The sequence below is a fragment of the Marmota monax genome, unplaced genomic scaffold (assembly GCF_021218885.2).
Source record: "Marmota monax isolate L192 unplaced genomic scaffold, Marmota_monax_Labrador192_F-V1.1 WCK01_AAM20220418_F8-fsc00018, whole genome shotgun sequence".
Lineage (NCBI taxonomy): Eukaryota > Metazoa > Chordata > Mammalia > Rodentia > Sciuridae > Marmota > Marmota monax.
In genome coordinates this window covers 21,799,856-21,816,263 of record NW_026692201.1, presented here as the reverse complement: position 1 = coordinate 21,816,263, position 16,408 = coordinate 21,799,856, and the positions used below count along the sequence as shown (strand labels likewise).

The 16,408-nt window shown below is 38.2% G+C and overlaps 1 protein-coding gene across 3 annotated transcripts in view; it reads right to left on the bottom strand.

The window, feature by feature from the left end:
- Arsk (arylsulfatase family member K) overlaps positions 1-16,408 on the bottom strand; it is a 50,137-nt gene that overhangs the window by 25,379 nt on the left and 8,350 nt on the right. For all 3 annotated transcript variants that reach the window (XM_058574661.1, XM_046428705.2, XM_046428713.2), the window contains exon 3: positions 16,098-16,257. In XM_058574661.1, coding sequence (XP_058430644.1) covers positions 16,098-16,257 — 160 coding nt within the window. The remainder of the gene's footprint in view (positions 1-16,097; positions 16,258-16,408) is intronic.

Here is a 16,408-nt window from a genome sequence, read left to right as displayed (position 1 = left end):
ATACCACCTGATTCACACTTCCTGCTTAGCATTGTTTTTGCTATTCTGGGTCTTTTATTTTTCCATATGAATTTCATGATTGCTTTCTCTATTTCTACAAGAAATGCCTTTGGGATTTTGATTGGCATTGCATTAAACCTATAGAGAACTTTTGGTAATATCGCCATTTTGATGATGTTAGTTCTGCCTATCCATGAACAGGGTATATTTTTCCATCTTCTAAGATCTTCTTCTATTTCTCTCTTTAGGGTTCTGTAGTTTTCATTGTATAAGTCTTTCACCTCTTTTGTTAGGTTGATTCCCAAGTATTTTATTTTTTTTTGAAGATATTTTGAATGGAGTGGTTGTCCTCATTTCCATTTCAGAGGATTTGTCACTGATATACAGGAATGCCTTTGATTTATGTGTGTTGATTTTATATCCTGCCTCTTTGCTGAATTCATTTATTAGCTCTAATAGTTTCTTTGTAGAGCCTTTTGGGTCTGCTAGGTATAGAATCATATCATCTGCAAATAGTGATAATTTAAGTTCTTCTTTTCCTATTTTTATGCCTTTAAATTTCTTTCGTCTGTCTAATTGCTCTGGCCAGTGTTTCGAGAACTATGTTGAACAGAAGTGGAGAGAGAGGGCATCCCTGTCTTGTTCCAGATTTTAGAGGGAATGCCTTCAGTTTTTCTCCATTCAGAATGATGCTAGCCTGAGGCTTAGCATAGATTGCTTTTACAATATTGAGGTATGTTCCTGTTATCCCTAGTTTTTCTAGAGTTTTGAACATAAAGGGATGCTGTACTTTGTCGAATGCTTTTTCCGCATCTATCGAGATGATCATATGGTTCTTATTTTTAAGTCTATTGATGTGGTGAATAACATTTATTGATTTCCGTATATTGAACCAGCCTTGCATCCCAGGGATGAATCCTACTTGATCATGGTGTACAATTTTTTTGATATGTTTTTGTATCCGACTCGCCAGAATTTTGTTGAGGATTTTTGCATCTAGGTTCATTAGAGATATTGGTCTGTAGTTTTCTTTCTTTGAAGTGTCTTTGTCTGGTTTAGGTGTCAGGGTGATGTTGGCCTCATAGAATGAATTTGGAAGTTCTCCCTCTTTTTCTATTTCCTGAAGTAGCTTGAAAAGTATTGGTATTAGTTCTTCTTTAAAGGTTTTGTAAAATTCTGCTGTATACCCATCCGGTCCTGGGCTTTTCTTAGTTGGTAGTCTTTTTATGGTTTCTTCTATTTCCTCAATTGATATTGGTCTGTTTAGGTTTTCTATATCCTCCTGACTCAATCTGGGCAGATCATATGACTTAAGAAATTTATCTATGCCTTCACTATCTTCTAATTTATTGGAGTATAAGGATTCAAAATAGTTTTTGATTATCTTCTGTATTTCTGAAGTGTCTGTTGTGATATTGCCTTTTTCATCCCGTATGCTAGTAATTTGAGTTCTCTCTCTTCTTCTCTTCACTAGCATCGCTAAGGGTCTGTCGATTTTGTTTATTTTTTCAAAGAACCAACTTTTAGTTTTGTCAATTTTTTCAATTGTTTCTTTTGTTTCGATTTCATTAATTTCAGCTCTGATTTTAATTATTTCTTGCCTTCTACTTCTTTTGCTGTTGTTTTGCTATTCTTTTTCAAGGATTTTGAGATGAAGTATGAGATCATTTATTTGTTGGTTTTTTCTTTTCTTAAGGAATGAACTCCAAGCAATGAATTTTCCTCTTAGAACTGCTTTCAATGTGTCCCATAGATTCCGATATGTTGTGTCTGTGTTTTCATTAATCTCTAAGAATTTTTTAATTTCCTCCTTGATGTCTTCTATAACCCATTGATCATTCAGTAACCTATTGTTCATTCTCCAAGTGATGTATGCTTTTTCCTTCCTTCTTTTATTGTTGATTTTCAGTTTCATTCCATTATGATCAGATAAGATGCATGGTATTATCTCTACTCCTTTATATTGTCTAAGAGTTGCCCTGTGACATAATATATGATCTATTTTTGAGAAGGATCCATGTGCTGCTGAGAAAAAAGTGTAACTGCTTGATGTTGGGTGGTATACTCTATATATGTCAATTAGGTCTAGGTTATTAATTGTGTTACTGAGTTCTATAGTTTCCTTATTCAACTTTTGTTTGGAAGATCTGTCCAGTGGTGAGAGAGGTGTGTTGAAGTCTCCCCTGATTATGGTATGGTGGTCTATTAGACTCTTGAACTTGAGAAGAGTTTGTTTGACGAACATAGCTGCACCATTGTTTGGGGCATAAATATTTATGATTGTTATGTCTTGTTGGTGTATGGTTCCCTTAAGCAGTATGTAGTGTCCCTCTTTATCCCTTTTGATTAACTTTGGCTTGAAATCTATTTTATTTGATATGAGTATGGACACTCCTGCTTGTTTCCGAAGTCCATATGAGTGATATGATTTTTCCCAACCTTTCACCTTCAGCCTATGTATGTCTTTTCCTATCAAATGCGTCTCCTGTAGGCAGTATATTGTCGGGTCTTGTTTTGTGATCCATTCTACTAGCCTGTGTCTCTTAATTGGTGAGTTTAAGCCATTAACATTTAGGGTTATTATTGAGATATGGGTTGTTCTTCCAGCCATATTTGTTTATTTCTGTTACTAAACATGGTTTGTTTTCCTCTTTATTTTCCCCCCCCTTTACTGTCCTACCTCCCACTGTTGGTTTTCATTGTTATTTTCCATTTCCTCTTCCTGTAATGTTTTGGCGAGGATGTTTTGAAGAGATGGTTTTCTAGCTGCAAATTCTTTTAACTTTTGTTTATCGTGGAAGGTTTTAATTTCATCTTCCATCCTGAAGCTTAATTTCGCTGGATACACAATTCTTGGTTGGAACCCATTTTCTTTCAGTGTTTGAAATATGTTATTCCAGGATCTTCTAGCTTTCAGAGTCTGTGTTGAAAGATCAGCTGTTATCCTGATTGGCTTACCCCTAAATGTAATCTGCTTCCTTTCTCTTGTAGCTTTTAAAATTCTCTCCTTATTCTGTATGTTGGGCATCTTCATTATAATGTGTCTAGGTGTGGATCTCTTATGATTTTGCACATTCGGCGTCCTGTAGGCTTCTAGGATTTGGGATTCTGTCTCATTCTTCAAGTCTGGGAAGTTTTCTCGTATTATTTCATTGAATAGACTGCTCATTCCTTTGGTTTGGAGCTCTGTACCTTCCTGTATCCCAATGACTCTTAAGTTTGGTCTCTTCATGTTATCCCATATTTCTTGGATGTTCTGCTCATGGTTTCTTAACAGTCTTGCTGAGCTGTCTATGTTCTTTTCCAGTTGAAATACTTTGTCTTCATTGTCTGAATTTCTATCTTCTAAGTGTTCTACTCTGCTGGTAGTATTCTCCATTGAGTTTTTAAGTTGGTTTATTGCTTCCTGCATTTCTAGGATTTCTGTTTGTTTGTTTTTTATAACCTCTATCTCCCTGTATAGTTGATCCTTTGCTTCCTGGATTTGTTTGCGTAATTCATTGTTGAAGTGATCTTTCATTGTCTGATTTTGCTGTTTAATGTCTTCCTTGATACTCCAGATCATCTGAAGCATGTATATCCTGAATTCTTTATCTGACATTCCATCTGCTGCAGCTGTTACCTCTTCTAAAGTTGCGTTGACCTGCATTGCTTGTGGTCCTTTCTTTCCTTGTCTTTTCATACTGCTTGCGTATCTTTCCTGCAGGCGCGGGCGGCGGCTCTGCTCTCTCCTTATTCCAATTGGGGTGTCGTGGCTACCAGGCCGGCAGGTCACTGGGCCTGTTGTGGGCGCTGGCGGCGGCTCTGTTCTGCCCCTACTCCAATTGGGGTGACAAGTGTACCACGCCGGCAGGCCACCGGGCCTGATCCGCCGGTCGGTTGCAGGTTTGCCTACCCTGCAGGCGCGGGCGGTGGCTCTACTCTGCCCTTACTCCTAATGGGGTGACGTGTCTGTCGTACTGGCAGGCCACTGGGCCTGTCCCGCTGGTCGGTTGCAGATCTGCCCACCTTTCGGGCACGGGTGGAGGCTCTGCTCTGCCCCTACTCCAATTGGGGTGTCGTGACTACCCCGCCTGCAGGACGCTGGGCCTGTTCCTGGCACGGGCGGCGACTCTGCTCTGCCCCTACTCCAATTAGGGTGGTGTGTGTACCACGCCGGCAGGCTCCTGGGCCTGATCCGCCGGTCTGTTGCAGGTCTGCCTACCTTGGAGGCGCGGGTGGCGGATCTGCCCTGCCCCTCCTACCACGCCTGCGGACCCCTGGGCCTGATCTGCAGGTTGGTCACAGGTCTGCTTACCCTGCGGGCACGGGTGGCGGTTCCGCTCCGCCCCCACTCCAATTGGGGTCACGTGGCCACCACACCGGCAGGGCCTGATCCGGGCGTGGGAGAAGGATCTGCTCTGCCCCTACTCCAGTTGGGGTGACGTGTGTACCACACTGGCAGGCCACTGGGCCTGACCCGCCAGGCTGTCACAGGTCTGTTTACCTTGCAAGCGCAAAGGGCGGCTCTGCCCTGCCCCTCCTACCACGCCCATGTACCACTGGGTCGCGGGTCTGCCCACCTTGCGGGTGCGGGTGGCGGCTCCGCTCCGCCCCCTCTCCAATTGGGGTCACGCGGTCACCACGCTGGCGAGCCGCTGGGCCTGCTCCGGGCGCTGGCGGTGGCCCGGCTCCTCCCCTCTGGCTCGACGACAAATTGAGGAGACTCGGGTGTCTGTGCCTCACCCCCCCTACCAGGAGACCAACTGTTTCTGTCGCCGCTGGTATTGATGAAGTTCTCTCCTCCGCCGCTTTCTGATGACATCAGATCTCTGCCATGTAGGTATCCTATGCGAATGGCAGCATTTCGTTCCCCTTGCCGGGCAACCAAAGCAACGGGTGAGTCCTGACCGGCCCTCAGCAGGACCCGGACCGAGAAGCAGTTTCCGCGGGCTCCTAGCCCCGGGCCAGGGAAGTTCCGGGAGCCGGAACTCGGCCGCTCCGTGCTCGGTGTAAGCTCCTATAAGGGTAGGCTCCAAGAAGCAGTCCCCGCGGGCTCAGTTCCGGGAGCTGGAATTCGGCCGCTTAGTGCTTGGTGTATGCTCTGATAGGAGCAGGGTCCAAGAAGCAGCCTCCGCAGGCTCTGCAGCCCTAGGCCAGGGCGGTTCCGGGAGCCGGAACTCGGCCGCCCCGCGCTCAGTGTTCGCTCCGATAAGATCAGGTTCTAAGAAGCACCCAGGCACTGAACCCTAGCAATCTGTCTGCAAGCCGCAGGCGAATGGCAGCCTGAAATTACCTGTTCTATGGCTGAATGAGCTGCGGTCAGTCGAAAACAGGGATGGTGACGTCAGCTTTCCAACATGGTGGCTGCTGGCCTCCTCTGTGGTCTGACCGGTGTGGAGAACCGAGATGGACCGCTTCCTTCCCCCGTCTCGAACCCAGAATTCGGCCCTGAGTACGGTGCTTGCACGGCTGGCAGAAACTGCAGCGCTGTATCCCTGCGTCGCTATCTCCTCGTTTCCCAGCGCGCGCTGCAGACTCTAGCCGCGGGGCGATTTGCTGAATAAGCAGTGTTACCCTCCGTGCGACAAACCTCTCGCGTTTGAGTCCCCGTAGCCGATCCTCGTGCGATGGAAATCCTTCCTCCAGGTTCCGGAGCACCCCACTATTGCTGGAAATTCCTAACAAGATATCCTTTAGCCGTCCTGACTTGTCATACTCCCACACAGTGAAGCAGCACACGGGGGCAATGCACTCCCCTCGCCGCCATCTTCCCTCTCCAATAATATTGTTTTTAATAACTGTATTTAAAATGAAAGTTTTATTTGTGTGTAATTAGAAGTGGGCAGCTTTTCATGGTCTTGGATTTCATGGTCTTCAAGTTGTGAAATCCCACTTAGTCAGTTTCTAGTCGCTGGTCAATTCATCACTGTGGGAGCAATGATATTTACAATTTGAATCCTAGGTGACAATGACTGTAGCCCTTGACAGATTATGCATTTTTGCTACAGTTTGAGCTTACTTATGTAAAGGCAGACTTCTCCATTTGACTCAAGAAATAGCTAATGAATAGCTGATATATACAATCCATTGTGGCAGGCAGGTGCTTGATGTGACTTGCTAAGTTATCAAAATGGTGTTACCACCTTATATCCACTCAGACATAAATTTTTCTATTACTGTACTTTTAAAATAAATAGCCAAATGTTATGTTGTGGAAAAGGCAACTGTGATAAAATAGGTTAGCTATGACTATGAAATTGTTTAGCTCACATTCACTCCTTTTATATCAAGAGGAGGGAAGATTTTTTCTTACACTTTAAAGTGTAAAAAAAAAAAAAAAATCAACCTGAGGAACTATAATATTTTATATTTGTGTTTTTAAATCTTAGATAGAAAATAGTACCTGGGAAAAATACCATCAAATCTGAAAGGACAAAAATGGGTGAATTATTCCCAGTTAAGAGAATTTACACAAGTAGTCACTGAGGAGTCATGTCAGTGTGTCCCTAGCTCTTGATGAAGGGATGATCTAGATGGCCCTGTTGTGTAGCCTGTCAACTGGTGAGGTATAGGTACCTAACCTAAGGAATAGGTCACTTATGTCTTTAACCTGGACATCAATTATGATGGGTCTGACATGAAATTTGAGTTGAACCTATTATTCTTATTTGCAGGATCTTAATTTAGAAAGAAAAATATACTTCAGTAAAGGGTTCCAGAATGCAGCTATGAGGTAGAGTCACAAAGGAGATGAAATTTGAGCCCAAAAGGGTCACGCTGGTCAGTTATGGGTAAAAATGATATAGTAGTTAAAAGACCCAGAGTAAACTGATAATTCATTAAAATTAAAGTCAATCACCTATATATAAGCCAAAAAATAAAGTAATAATAATAATAATAATAATAATAATAAAAATAAAAAAGACCCAGAGTAGAGGAGTAAGTCATGAGTCATGTTTCTCACAGAACTAGTACAAAGTTTCCCTACTGTCTGCTACTGAGGTCGTTAAAGCCATACTGGGTTTCAGAATTATTCCCTAGTTCCATCACTTGACATTAGTGTTAATGACTGCCCTTGTTCTTAGACTCATAATCCAAATCTCCTCTTAGTGCATGAAAATCCTTATATTATGATCACATCTTCTCTACCCTGCATAAACCCCAGTCTTATGTAGGTGGGCTCCCAATTGAAACAACAGAATGAGGGGAACAGAGTTGTGGCTCAGTGGTACAGCAATTGCCTAGAAAGCATGAGATACTGGGTTTGACTCCCACCATTGCAGTAAGTAAATAAATAAAAGTAACGAAAATAATCACCATGTACAGAGTACTACAATGAGTAAATATCTTATTCAATTTCAGTCTCAGAAGACTTAGAAAAAGGTCCAACTTTATGTCTATCATAGCTGAAAGTAGTTTAAAAAATTTCACTGCTAAGAAATATAATTAGTTTAGCTGTTAGGAATGCTAATTTGCATATGCATTTTTATATTTTTTAACATTCTTTTGAAATTATAAGAGAAATGTGAAAATTCTTATAGATTCCTTATATAGTAAATGCCTGTTTTTGAAATTCTATACTCTCTCCTTATAAGAGAAAAAGAGGTGCTAAAGGAAAACTAGATTTTTCACTGCTAACTGCAATATGATACAGTCAAGAAAAGAGCCAACTGGAAGGATGGAAGGATTACTTAGAGGAAAAAAGGGTAACTATAACTTTATTGCAATAATAGCAATAAGAGATTACAAGGGCTCAAAATCTCATTGAAAATAATTATGATACTTGATCAGAGAGCAAAACGGATGTTCAAGGATGACAATAGTATGGCAGAACCAGTCCATAGTTGTTACTCTTTTTAGAGAACAAAAACTATGGAGATTCTCAAATCTAGCTTATTCGATGAAACTTGCAGGTTACTCTGACAGCTTTCTCAGCCTGTTAATCAAGTCCTTCTTGCATAATCTTTAAAGACCTACTTCTAATTGCTGCCTTACAGGAATTTTGGTTCATCTAATGCCCTCCAAAAGGTTTGTGCTTTCCTACTTGGATAGCCTTGTTTAGAAATTTTTCCTTCCTGTTTTCATTTGGGCCTACTGATGTTCAACTTCTGTGAAGTTCATCAACTCCAAAATGCTACTAATTGTGGGTCACATATTAAAAAAAAATACTGCTGAGGGAAAAAAGTTGCAAATAAAACTATGCTTAGTAAATTTTAAGTTGTAAAAGTAGGAGATAAACTTCATTTCTCACAGCTGAACTCAATGTATTAGATTTTAGTAATTAAATAAAAAAATTCAAGAATTGTAATGAGATTGTAGGCTCAAAGGAATCATTTGTGGATTTTAAGAAACTGTATAAGAGTTACAGCAGAAAGCAATCTGAAGATAGTCCCAGGAGCTGCTTCAGTTAAGAATTTGCCAGTCAACAGAAGTGAGGGTTCTGGAAAACAAAATAAAACAAAAAGCACTGCAAGGTCTTCCACTGTTGCAAAAAAGAAAAAAAAAAGTATGCTGAGCTGTAAAAATATATGCTGTTCCAGAAACTAAATTTCAACAAGGATAATAAGGTGGGAAATTCTAAATCTAAGCTATCAACATGACCAAAGTAATGGATATCTTTCTTCATTATTAGGAAAGGAATAAAATAAACTCCTTATGGTGGAGAAAACTGATCTAAAAGTATACACAATCTTAGATTACAAAATAATAGTGGATAAGCATGAGATAGACACAGACTTATTTATTAGGCTGTAGAACTGAGAGGGGCTGAGGAGGGCTCTATGGTCAGTGTTCTGGGTTCATTAGTTCCCTCTTCATCTCTCTGATTTTACTTGGAGAGCTTTCACTAATAGTTAGGGGCCTGAGAGGGAACGGGAAGAGCAGTGTGAGCAGTCCATGATTTATTTCCCTTTGTTGTTTGCCAAGGGGCTCAAGCTTAAGAGTCTGCCCATAGCAATTCTCTTATTTTGGAAGGAGGACTTTATTTTTCATTTGTCTCAAAGGATTAAAAATTGTCTATCGTGACTTGGCTTAGAAAAACATCAAGCTACATGAGCAGAGAACATATATAATTATAATGATAAAACAAAATGACAGAGGACTTGATTTTAGGTTTTAAAATTTTAGCTAGAAAAAACAAGACAGCAGTTTGCTTAGTTTCTCTTTTGATAGCATTAGAATATGAGTTCTGAGAATTGGAGAATTTTGCATTTTGAGTACTATTATATTCACGTCATCTAAAAATAGTGTCTGGTACATAGCAGATAGCTCAATAAATATTACCTGAATGAATATTGCAAATACATGATTATACTTCTGTAATTTAAATAAGGATCACCTTTTAGTTTAAGCATTTTAAGGAACACTACTTAATGTTAAGTTTATTTATTAAAAAATTTCTTAATTAAATTATATTGATAGAAGTCTAGTTTTAAATACATTTGGTGTGAAATCAATTACTTCCTAATTCTACACATTTCTAAATTAACATTTTTTTCTTTGGCTTTGTTAATTCTCAAAAATTGACACACTAGTGTCAAGGGGGTCTGATAAATTAGAATATGGAAGAATAAATGCAAGATTTAAAATGTTGATCATTACTTTAAATGTGACATTCCTAAAGCTGTGATGGTAAATATAAAATACCTGTTTTAGACAAAGGTTCTCAATCTTTGCAATTTTGACATTTTAGGATTGGTAATTCTTTGTGAAGGAAAGGCTATCCTGTGCACTGTAGACCCTGGTCTCTATCCACCAGATGTCAGTAATAGCCCCTAGTGGTGTCAAACAAAAATAGCTCCAGTCATTATCAAATATCCCTGGGAGGGCAAAACTGTGCTTGATTAAGAACTGCCATTTCAGATACTGGGAATACATTGGTAAAATAATTTCACTTAGAGCAAAAATGATCAGAATACCCCATAAATGAAATACAAATGTTTTCTTTCAATTGATAAGAAGATACAGCAAAAAAAAAATTTTTCCCTTCTATATTGGGGATTAAACACAGGGGTGTCCTACCACTGAGATATATTCTCAGCCCTTTTTTAAACTTCGAGACAGGATCTTGCTGAGTTGCCCAGGTTGGTCTTAAACCTGCAGTCCTCCTGCTTCAGCCTCCCAAGGAACTAAACCTGGCTTGCTAATTTGAACTTAAACCTATTATAAGTACAATATATGTAATATGAAATGGGTAGATACTTATCAGTAATTTACAAACTGGTACTTCATTGAAATTACAGAATTTCAGAATGAAAGAGCTTTCAAGGTTATATAGTATAAGCTCATGTGATGAAACTGAAATTCTAAGTAGAAAAATAATTTGCTCAGGGTCTTCTAGTCAGTAGTTGGATTTTTATGAGTAGTATTTCCAGTACCTTTTTAACCACTGTCCAGAAGAAACAAATACAGCGTGGGTTTGACCTTCAGGACCACCACATAAAACAAAAACAAAACAAAACAGAAGAAACAAGTGTATTGCTCACAGAGTTCCCAATATGCTGTAGTGTATTATACATAGCAAGGGACACACAGCTGGGTTAATGTTCCCAAACAAGTACAAGAGGAAAGCAATACTTGATGCCTAAAAAGACAGATTAGAGTTCTGTAGTGATTAATGAAAAAAACCTTGTAATTCTGGCTGAAAATATAAGCAGGTACAAAAATAGCTAATTTTAATGGCAAGAATGATAAAAACCTGAGTTTTGATTTGGAACACTCAATTTTATTGAATACCCCAATTTGTGAAATTTGATATTGAACTTTCTTCCTGAAACCTATTTTTAAACTTACACAGAAAAATCTGAAAGATAATATGTCATAATTCATATAACCCTTTAGGCATGCTATTAATAGATAGCATTTGTTAAACTATCTATTTAAACGATCTATTTGTTAAACCAAATGGCTGTGTGAGTACATACAGCACTTGTACAAATAGTATTGTAGTTTACTTTAATTTCCTAAGATGTGATGTAAGACTGAGTAAGTAAAAATATTCTGCAAGCTATCATTATGCTGAAAACCATCACTGACATCCCAAATATTAACATCTAAGTAGCTCTTTCCCTCTACTGATTTTAGAAATCTACAGGACAAAGAAAGAACTTCTGAAAATCAAGGATATTTAAAAACCTTAAAAACAGGATATGCTCTTAGTTGAGAGGATATACACACACAATGTATATATATTACATCACATTAATAATGAGCAAGTGCTATGATCCTGGATTAAAACATCAATGTTTATCAAATAATATGTAAACTATGTAAGTAGATCAATATAACTTTATCATTCATTCATTAGACCTTTAATTGTGCACCTACAATATTTTGGAACTATGCTGGCAGGTGTGAATGAAGCAGTGTATTGTCCTGCTGAGGAATAAAAGTCATAATTTAACAATTCCACACATAAGAATGAAAGTTACAAGGAGTAGAAGGCATTTCAATCTTATATTCTTTTTATTACTGGATGGATTAAGGAAACAAAGAAAGGAAATAATTTCAAATAGGATAATATGAATAGTTGTATCCTGCTTTGGATTAACTTTACTTTCTAAGAAAAGGAAAGATTTTACAACTCAAAATGGATTAAAGACTTAAATATAAGACCGGAACCTGTGAAACTAGGAGAAGAAAACATGGGGGAAATACTTCAGGACGTTAGCAAAGACTTTTTTGGATGAGACCCTGAAAGCACAGGGAACAAAAGCAAAATAGATACATCAAACTAAAAAGCTTCTGCACAATAAATGAAACAACAGAGTAAAGAGATAACCTACAGAATGGAATAAAATATTTGCAAACTATGTATAGGCAAGGGGTTAATATCCGAATATATAAGGAACTCAATAAAAAAACAAATAATCTAATTAAAACATGGACAATAAATATAGATATAAATAGACATTTCTCAAAAGAAGGTGTACAAATGGCCAACAAGTGTATAAAAAAAGGTTCAACAACACTAATCATCAGGGAAATATAAATCAAAACCACAATGAAATAGCACTTCACCCCAGTTAAAATGGTTATTATCAAAAAGCCACAAGATAACAAGTGCTGATGAGAATGTGGAGAAAACTGTTGGTGAGAATGTAAATTAGTACAGCCACTATGGAAAACAGTATGGAGGTTCGTCCTCAAATTAAAAACAGAACTACCATATGATCCAGAAATCCCATATTGGGTATCTATTCAAAGGAAATGAAATCAGCATGTTGAAAAGACACCTGCAGTCCCCCGTTCACTGCAGCACTATTTGCAATAGTCAAGAAACGGAAACAACCCAGGTGTCTAACAACTGATGAGTGGGTAAAGAAAATGTGGTGTATATATACAATGGAATAATATTTGGCCATAAAAAGGATGAAATTCTGTCATTTGTGACAACATGGATGGAAATGGAGAACATTAAGTAAAATAAGCCAGACACAGAAGACAAATAACACATGCATGGTATCATTCATATTGGAATCTAAAAAAGTTGATTTTTGTGGAAGTTGAGAGTAGAGTATGGTTACCAGAGGCTGGGGAGAGTAGGAGGAGGATAAAATGGTGAAAAGTGACCAAGGGTTACTTAGTTGTACAGAAAGATGAAGTTCTGGTGTTCAATTGCACAATAAATTGACTATAGATAACAATAATATATGTTTCAGAAGCTAGAAGGAAGGATTTTGAATGTTTTCACCACAAGGAAAGGATAAATGTCTGAGGAGATTTATGCTTACCCTTATTTGAACATTGTATAGTGTGTATATATGCACAGAAACATCTCACGATGCTCTATAAATATGCACAATTTTTATGTTTCAATTAAAATAAATACAATTTAAAAAGAAGAAAGATTTTGAAGATAAATTTTTGAGACTCCCATGAAATATTTAGAAATGCAAAGCACTTCAGAAAAACTAGAGTTACCTAAATGTTAAACTGTAATTCTGGTTAAGCCATTTTATATTAATAATCTTTCAACTGAATAAATATGTACTCTGTGCCAAACACTATTATGTGCTTCCTATGATCTTATTTAATCCTTTTATAATATCTTTTATTAACTCAGATAAAACTTAGTTATCCAATGGTGTTAATTCCAATTTATAGATAAGAGCATTGACACTTGAGTCAAGAGAAGGCAAGTAATTTGCTCAAGATTACTAGAATGGTAATCAGGGAAACTGGACTGCTAGCTCTATGCTGCCGAGCCTGTGCTCCTTACACTATGTGTATTACCTCTTCTCTTTCCTTCTGCTACATTCCAAAGGCAGAGTTCAGGAAAAGGATCTTGCACAAAGGGACTAGCTTGTAAAATAGTCCAGAGATAGCAAAAAGCATATTAAGGGAATTTTAAAAAGATGAGGTGCCTACTAAAGGAGAGAGTGTAGTACAAAAATCAGACTGGATAGAGGTAGGCAGGGGCTAGATCATGTAGGGTCTATGTTGTGGATCTGGGATTTTAATAAATCTGAAGAGAAGAACTGTTGAAGGATTTCAGGCAGGTAAATCATATGATTGATGGAATGTATTTTAATAAGACCATTGTGGCTGTCTAGAGAAAATAGGTCAGACAGAGTCAAAAGAGTTTAGCTAGAAGGTCATTTTAGTAGCTTTGTAAAGGTAGTAAGAAATGAAACAACTAGAGAAATATTTAGAAGTAGAACTATTAACATTTGGTGATAGATTAGAAAACAGAGTGGGGATTGGGGATATCTGCATCAGAAGAGGAAAGAAATTTAACATTAACTTGAAGAGAAAGATGCCTGTTCAAATCATTCTAGATTGTATTAGTATATTAACCCAAAACATGCTGCATTGTTTCCTAGGGCTGTCAAAACAAATGATCACAAACTGGGTGGCTTAAAACACCAGCAATGTATTTTTTTACAACTCTGGGGGCTAGAAGGGACACACTCTTTCTTCAGGTTCTCTGGAAGAACCCTTTGTCTCCTCCTACTTTATAGTGACTCTCAGGACTCTTTCACATACTTTGTCTTGCACCTGCCTCATGCCAGTCTCTCCTTGTCCTCACACTGTCCTCTCTCAGAATCTACATCCTTTTTCCTCTTCAAATAAGAATAGCAGTCATTGGATTTAGGGCTCACCATAAATCTAGGGTGATGTCATCTTGAGATGCTTAACTAATTACATCTATAAAAAGGGTTTAATTGCAAATAAGGTCACATTCTCAAGTTCCAGATGGTCATGATGTTTTGGGGAGCACTATTCAGCTTACTACACTATTATTTTTATTAATTTATTCTTGTTCTTTTTTTACCATCATCATTAGTATAATCAGCACCTTCAATTAATACACGTTAGGTAGGCAAGAGGTACTAATCTAATGTCTTAATTGTGCTTGTATTGGGAGTCACAGAGGCTGGGGGACTCCAAGATTATACCCAAGTTTGCTAGGAGAAATTGCAGAACTCAGAATATAGTTGCACTCATTACTATGATTCATTACAAAAGGACACACAGGAAAATCAGCAAAAGGAAAATGTGCTTGGGAGAAGTCCAGTGGAAACTAATCACAAGATTTTAAGCAAAAGACTTTTGCTTAATTCTACCAGCATCGAAAATCACATAACAATATGTGATATGTGTCTACTTAACACATGTGAAATTCTATCTCTACTCACTAGAGACGGGCTACTCAAGTTTTTATTGGGGGCTGATAATGTAGGCAACCCTCTGCTAGGTTCGTGCCAAAATTCCAGACAAAAAAGCAGTTTGTTCAGCAAAAATCTCACTATACAAACACTCCAAGTTGTTTTCACCAGTTAGGGAATAATGGGAACACTCCAGAAATCCAAGTTCCCAGGCGCCAGCCAAGAGCAAAGCTTGCAAGCAAGCATTTCTAAGGATTACAGTTTCAGTGCTATAATATTAGCTCTTTTCTGCACAAATTACTTTGTTTTATCTTCACATCAAAAAAACTAAAGTTCAGTTAGCTTAAATGTGTCCAAGATTATACCACTACAAGTTTAGTAGTAAATAGAGAAACTGGAAATCAAAAGTAAGCAATATAATTCTAGATCTATACTCTAATTTTAAAAAGAACATGGTTTCATTTATTTATTGTACTGGGATTGAACTGAGGAGTGCTTTACCACTGAGCTACATCCCCAGTCCTTTTTATTTTTAACTCTGAAGCAGGGCTTTGCTAAATTGCTGAGGCTGGTCTGGAAGTTGGAATCCTTCTGCTCGGGCTCCCAAGTCACTGGTGTCACAGACATATGCCACTGTGCCCAGCTATTTGACTTATTTATTTAGATTGGTTATGTTGCCCCAGCTTGTCTTGAATTCCTAGGCTCAACTGTTCCTCCCCTACGTAAGCTTCCTGAGTGCTAGGACAACAGGTATGCACCACCACTCCTGGCCTTTAGACCTCTACTTTTTTCTTTTTTTGGTACCAGGGACTGAATCCAGGCACACTTAACCACTTAGCCACATCCCTAGTCCTTTTCATTTTTTAATTTTGAGACAGGGTCTCACTAAGGTGTTTAGGGCCTTGCTAAGTTGCTAAGGCTGGCTTTGAACTTGTGATTCTCCTGTTTCAGCCTCCTGAACTTCTGGGATTATAGGCGTGTGCCACCACACCCAGTTTAGACCTTCTACTCTTAACCATTATGCTTGGAGCCTGATTGACATTTTTTGGGGCGATAGACAGTGTCCCAACATGCTAAGCTCTACCAATGAGCTATACCCCAACCAAGCTGGTTACCCGATTTTTGAAAGGCTTACTAAAATAAAAGGAAAAAAAGAGTTACAATAGACTCAAATTGGAGAGAACCAATAAAGTCCACTAGCAAGGTGGCCATCGTTTTTACAACATGAATAACAAAGGGGCCATTATATAACAAAAACATTATCAAAATAAATTATGGGCTAAACAATATAAAAATACTATTTAGAGACCTTCAGTGTTTAGGAAAAACAAGATACCAGCATATTAGCAATTTTAACATTTTAAGAAGATTAAAGAAAGCTAATGGTTTAACCAAATTAACAATTGAGGGATTAAGAGATTTAGTTTCACCTTTGTGGAAAATAAAAAATATTAAAGTCAAAATGAGTCCACGTGTATACTGTAGCCTATCAGGATTATGTTTTACCTAATGGAGTGATGTCCTGAAGTATAGTCCAGTTTTCCAAATTTTTGTGTTTCGTAGCCATGCTCTTCCATGACATCCATCCATGTTGTATAATTTGGATCTAGACCCTTAAAATTGTTCCAAGATTCTGTTAAGTGAGTGAAGAGGCCACTCCACATTGCTGAGGTTAAAAAAAAAAAAGACACTGGGATTAAACTAAAGCTTAACAATTTGTTTTAACTATTAAGGTAATTATTCTGAGAGCATTGCTTTCTAGGTTAGACTGCACGTTGTGGAATAAGGCATAACTTCATTAGATGCTAAATTTAGTA